Genomic DNA, 4,103 nt, shown 5'->3' on the forward strand with positions numbered 1-4,103 from the left:
GTCTTGTACATGAAAAACTAGAAGATGTACAAATGAGGATTTAGATAATAAGCCTTACATGATTCTTACTTGGACCAATGTACATGAAAAGCGACACCTTTAAACATATAAAAAGCAGCAGGTAGAGAGCAAGACAGCATAATACCATATTTTATACTGTGATACTAACGATTTGATCTTTATATAAACACCAAATCCAACAAAAGTTTCAAAATTGACACCTATAAACATACAAATGCCATTCAAATATAAAATCCAAATAGTAGTATAAATAAAGCAGTATTACATACCAAACAATCATTGAAAATACATACTCAAGAACAACTTGCATTCTGGAGGATCTATGCAGCTTATCTTCCTCTCTTCATCATGGCAACTCTTATCATGAAGGCAACGTTTATCTTGTCCATTGTTTCCTCAGCAAACCTGAAAAGCTTCCATCTCCACTCCTTCTTGAACAACAAAACTCCAATAACACCCCAAAACCCTGTCACAAAACCACTCATTATGTCCACGTAAAACAACCATTCGTTCTCCAGCTCATCAACTGCTTCGTGTTTCTTTTGGCGCGTTGTTGTTGGGTCTTCATGAACGGAGCAATTATTTGGCAATGGAGCTCCACATAGATCTTTGTTTCCTGTATATATTGATGGATCATCCAGGGTCTGCAACTGATTTCCTGTTGGAATGGGTCCCGACAAGTTGTTGTGTGACAAATTCAAATGGCTCAAAAAAGTCAAAGCTGCCATGCTTGCAGGGATCATCCCGGTCAACTTGTTTCCAGATAAATCGAGAGAAAACAACTTCTTCATGTTTCCAATGTTATATGGAATACTCCCACTGAGATGATTATTAGACAGGTTGAGACCCATCAACATGGCAAGTGCTGTTAGCTTGATCGGTATTTCTCCTGAAAGTTTATTGCTTGAAAGGTCCATGTTAAAAAGTAGATCCCACGTTTTTGTGTATTCACGATCAACACCATTCAGGACTTGAATCACATTATCTGCAGATCGCCGATAGTCTAGGCCAGTATTACCAGATAGCATGGCATATAACTCTCCTAGACAATCAGGTATGCTTCCCATCAAGTTGTTGTATGCAACATCCAAAATCTGAAGATTTGAAGATTTGCACAAAGATTGTGGAATTCGACCAGTGAAGTTATTTTTGTGTAACCTTAAAACCATTAAATTTGTAAGGCTTTCTCCATTCCACTCAGGTATACTTCCACAAAATATATTATTACCCAAATCCAAGACTTCTAGGTTTTGTAAATTCCACAATTCTGAAGGAGGTTCACCAGTAAAGTTATTGCCATTCAATTTTAACCGGTATAATGATGAACAAAGACCTAAGGAACTCGGAACGACACCAGAAAGGTGATTTGAACTAAATATCATGGTATGCAACTCTTGAAGATTCCCAAGGCATTTGGGAATTTTCCCGGTTAACCTATTTCTGGAAAGATCAAGATATTCCAAATGCGTCCTTCTACATAATGACTTTGGAATCGACCCAATGAAAAGGTTGTTTTCCAGGAACAGTGACCTTCGAATGGATGCAGTGAAAATGTCATTTTTCATGACTTGTGACCTTGGAATTGACTCGGTGAAAAGGTAATTTTCCAGGAACATTGACATGTAATCATATCTATTTACATTAACATTTCCACCGTTGGGAAGGTTTGTCAATGGTCCTTTGAGTTTGTTGTGAGAAAGATCCAAGAAAGGAATGATGGGCATCTTCTGCAACCATGTGGGCAGAGGTCCCGAAATTGTAGTATTAGACAATGCTAATCTTGCAAGTTTCCTTTGGTATCGAAGCCACTGTGGAAATTCATTTCCAATATTGCAAGAACTAAGTTGAAGAGAAACCAACTGAAATGAAGGTATCCACTCACGTGAAACATTGAACGCCAACCTAATGTTGGAAGAAATATCCAATTGCTTCAACATTGAAAGGTTGGCAAAGTGGTCTTCAAAAACTACTCCTTCTAAAGAATTGCTAGACAAATCTAGGTATTGGAGTTTAGCAAGTTGCCCAATTGAAACAGGAATAGTCCCATTTAACATATTTGAAGACAGCCAAATTGCTTGTACTGTAACAAGTCCACCCAAGGATGCTGGGATGGGACCTGTTAACTGATTGGATCTCAAATTCAAATATATCAAAGCTGGTAGTTTTCCAAAGGATTCTGGAATTGAACCACTCAGTTCATTAAAGGAAAGGATGATTTCTTGTAATGAAACAAGTCTTCCTAGAGATGCTGGGATGGGACCTGTTAACCGATTGAAATGTAGATCCAAATATGTTAGAGCTGATAGATTTCCAAAGGATTCTGGAATTGAACCATTTAACATATTTGAAAACAACATAACTTGTTGTAATGAAACAAGCCTTCCTAATGATGTTGGGATGGGGCCTGTTAACCGATTGAAACGTAGATCCAAATATGTTAGAGCTGATAGATTTCCAAAGGATTCTGGAATTGAACCATTCAGTTGATTAAAAGAAAGTTGGAGTGTGGTAAGATTCCCAATGAATGTTGGAATGGGACCGGTTAGCGCGTTATAAGATAGATCTAGTACTTCTAAAAATATTAATTTTCTTAAAGATTTGGGGATTGGACCTGTCAACCCGTTGAACGATAGATCTATCTCTCTTAAATTCGCTAGTCTTCCAACTGCTTCTGGAATTCTACCATGCAAACTCATCACTATTTCCAACCTCTCCAAAGCGTATTCTGAGCATTCCGATCCATTTTTTGATGTGTCGCTAATTTCTATAGTAAAATAATTGTTTGACACACTAAATTTTTTTAGGTGACAGTGTCTCCAGATTCCAACATGCTCAAACTGCTTAAACTTGTTGGAAGAAAGATCAAGCTCCAGAAGGTTAGGCATATTAGAATCCAATGAAGTCAGCGAGTTTTCTGAAAGGTCAAGGACTCTTAGGGAACTCATGTTTTTTAAATAAGATGGAAATACGCCTCCAATTGAATTGGAGCTAAGATCTAGGTGTCGGATGTTAGAAAGGGTACTGGAATTAAGATAAGGGGGAGATAGAAGCGTGTTATGGAGCCCACAACGTGACAAATGCAGCTCTGATAACGAGGGGATCGTGTTTAGCAAGCTTGCAAAGTTCCATGTCAAACTAAGATCAAAGCCTGAAAGATCCAGGAATGCAAGGGATTTCAAATTTTGAAAAAAGCCAGGGAGTGGACCTTCGAAAAAATTCAAGCCAAGATCGAGGAATACAAGGGATGTCATGTTTAGAAAAAATCCAGGGAGTGGACCTTTGAAATAATTTCTGCTAAGATCGAGGTACTTGATATTGGAAAGTATCCTACTTGAATTTAGAAAAGGAGCAAAATCAGCATTGGAGAGTCCACATCCTGACAAACTTAACTCTTTTAACAATGGTATCATGGAAAGCGACATGCCCCTGTTTTTTGCTCCACCAAGATCCACGTTACTCAAGTCAAGATGCTCGAGTGACGAAAGGCGAAAAGTCCATGCCATATCATCTGCCTTCAACCCATCATTTGAACTGAGATCAAGAACCTTTAGATTAGAAAGATTTCCAATGTGATGAGAAATAATACCTTGAAAACCAGCATGAGAGAGATTGAGGTAGGTCAAGTGTTTGAAGGATCCAATGAACTTAGGGATCCGGCTTCCTCCAAAATCATTCCCACTCAAGTCCAGGTAACTGAGATGACTCAGCTCCGCCAAAGAAAAGCTCATTCCATCACCAACTAAGTAGTACATAACTCCCACGATGTCTCCTCTCATGTCTCCTTTGAGATGAAGGCTTTTAATGTTTCCGGTGACATTGTCGCAGTGGACTCTTTCCCACATGCAACAATCATTGCCAACCCATGATAACAACATTCCATAATAATCTATGACACTCTCTTTGAACTTGAGAAGAGCAAGTCGCTCTTGCTCAATGCAAACAATGCTAGTATTTTCAACACCCAAACAAGAACAAGTGTTTGCAACCAAGAAAATACTCACGAAAATGAGATGAAGCCCCAAACCCCTATGATTCCCCATTATCAACCCAAACTCGCTTTTATTTAGAAAATAAAAAATTGA

The 4,103-nt window shown here is 38.5% G+C and overlaps 1 protein-coding gene across 1 annotated transcript; it reads right to left on the bottom strand.

The window, feature by feature from the left end:
• Positions 1–247: 247 nt before the first annotated feature.
• On the bottom strand, positions 248–3,762 carry LOC111893249 (receptor-like protein EIX2). Its single transcript, XM_042897875.2, has 2 exons — positions 3,608–3,762; positions 248–3,533 (listed from the first exon to the last, which is right to left on the bottom strand). Exons 1-2 carry the CDS (start codon positions 3,620–3,622, stop codon positions 351–353), a joined length of 3,198 nt encoding a protein of 1,065 aa, XP_042753809.1. The 5' UTR covers positions 3,623–3,762; the 3' UTR covers positions 248–350.
• Positions 3,763–4,103: the final 341 nt, after the last annotated feature.

This window comes from Lactuca sativa, chromosome 8 (assembly GCF_002870075.4).
Source record: "Lactuca sativa cultivar Salinas chromosome 8, Lsat_Salinas_v11, whole genome shotgun sequence".
Lineage (NCBI taxonomy): Eukaryota > Viridiplantae > Streptophyta > Magnoliopsida > Asterales > Asteraceae > Lactuca > Lactuca sativa.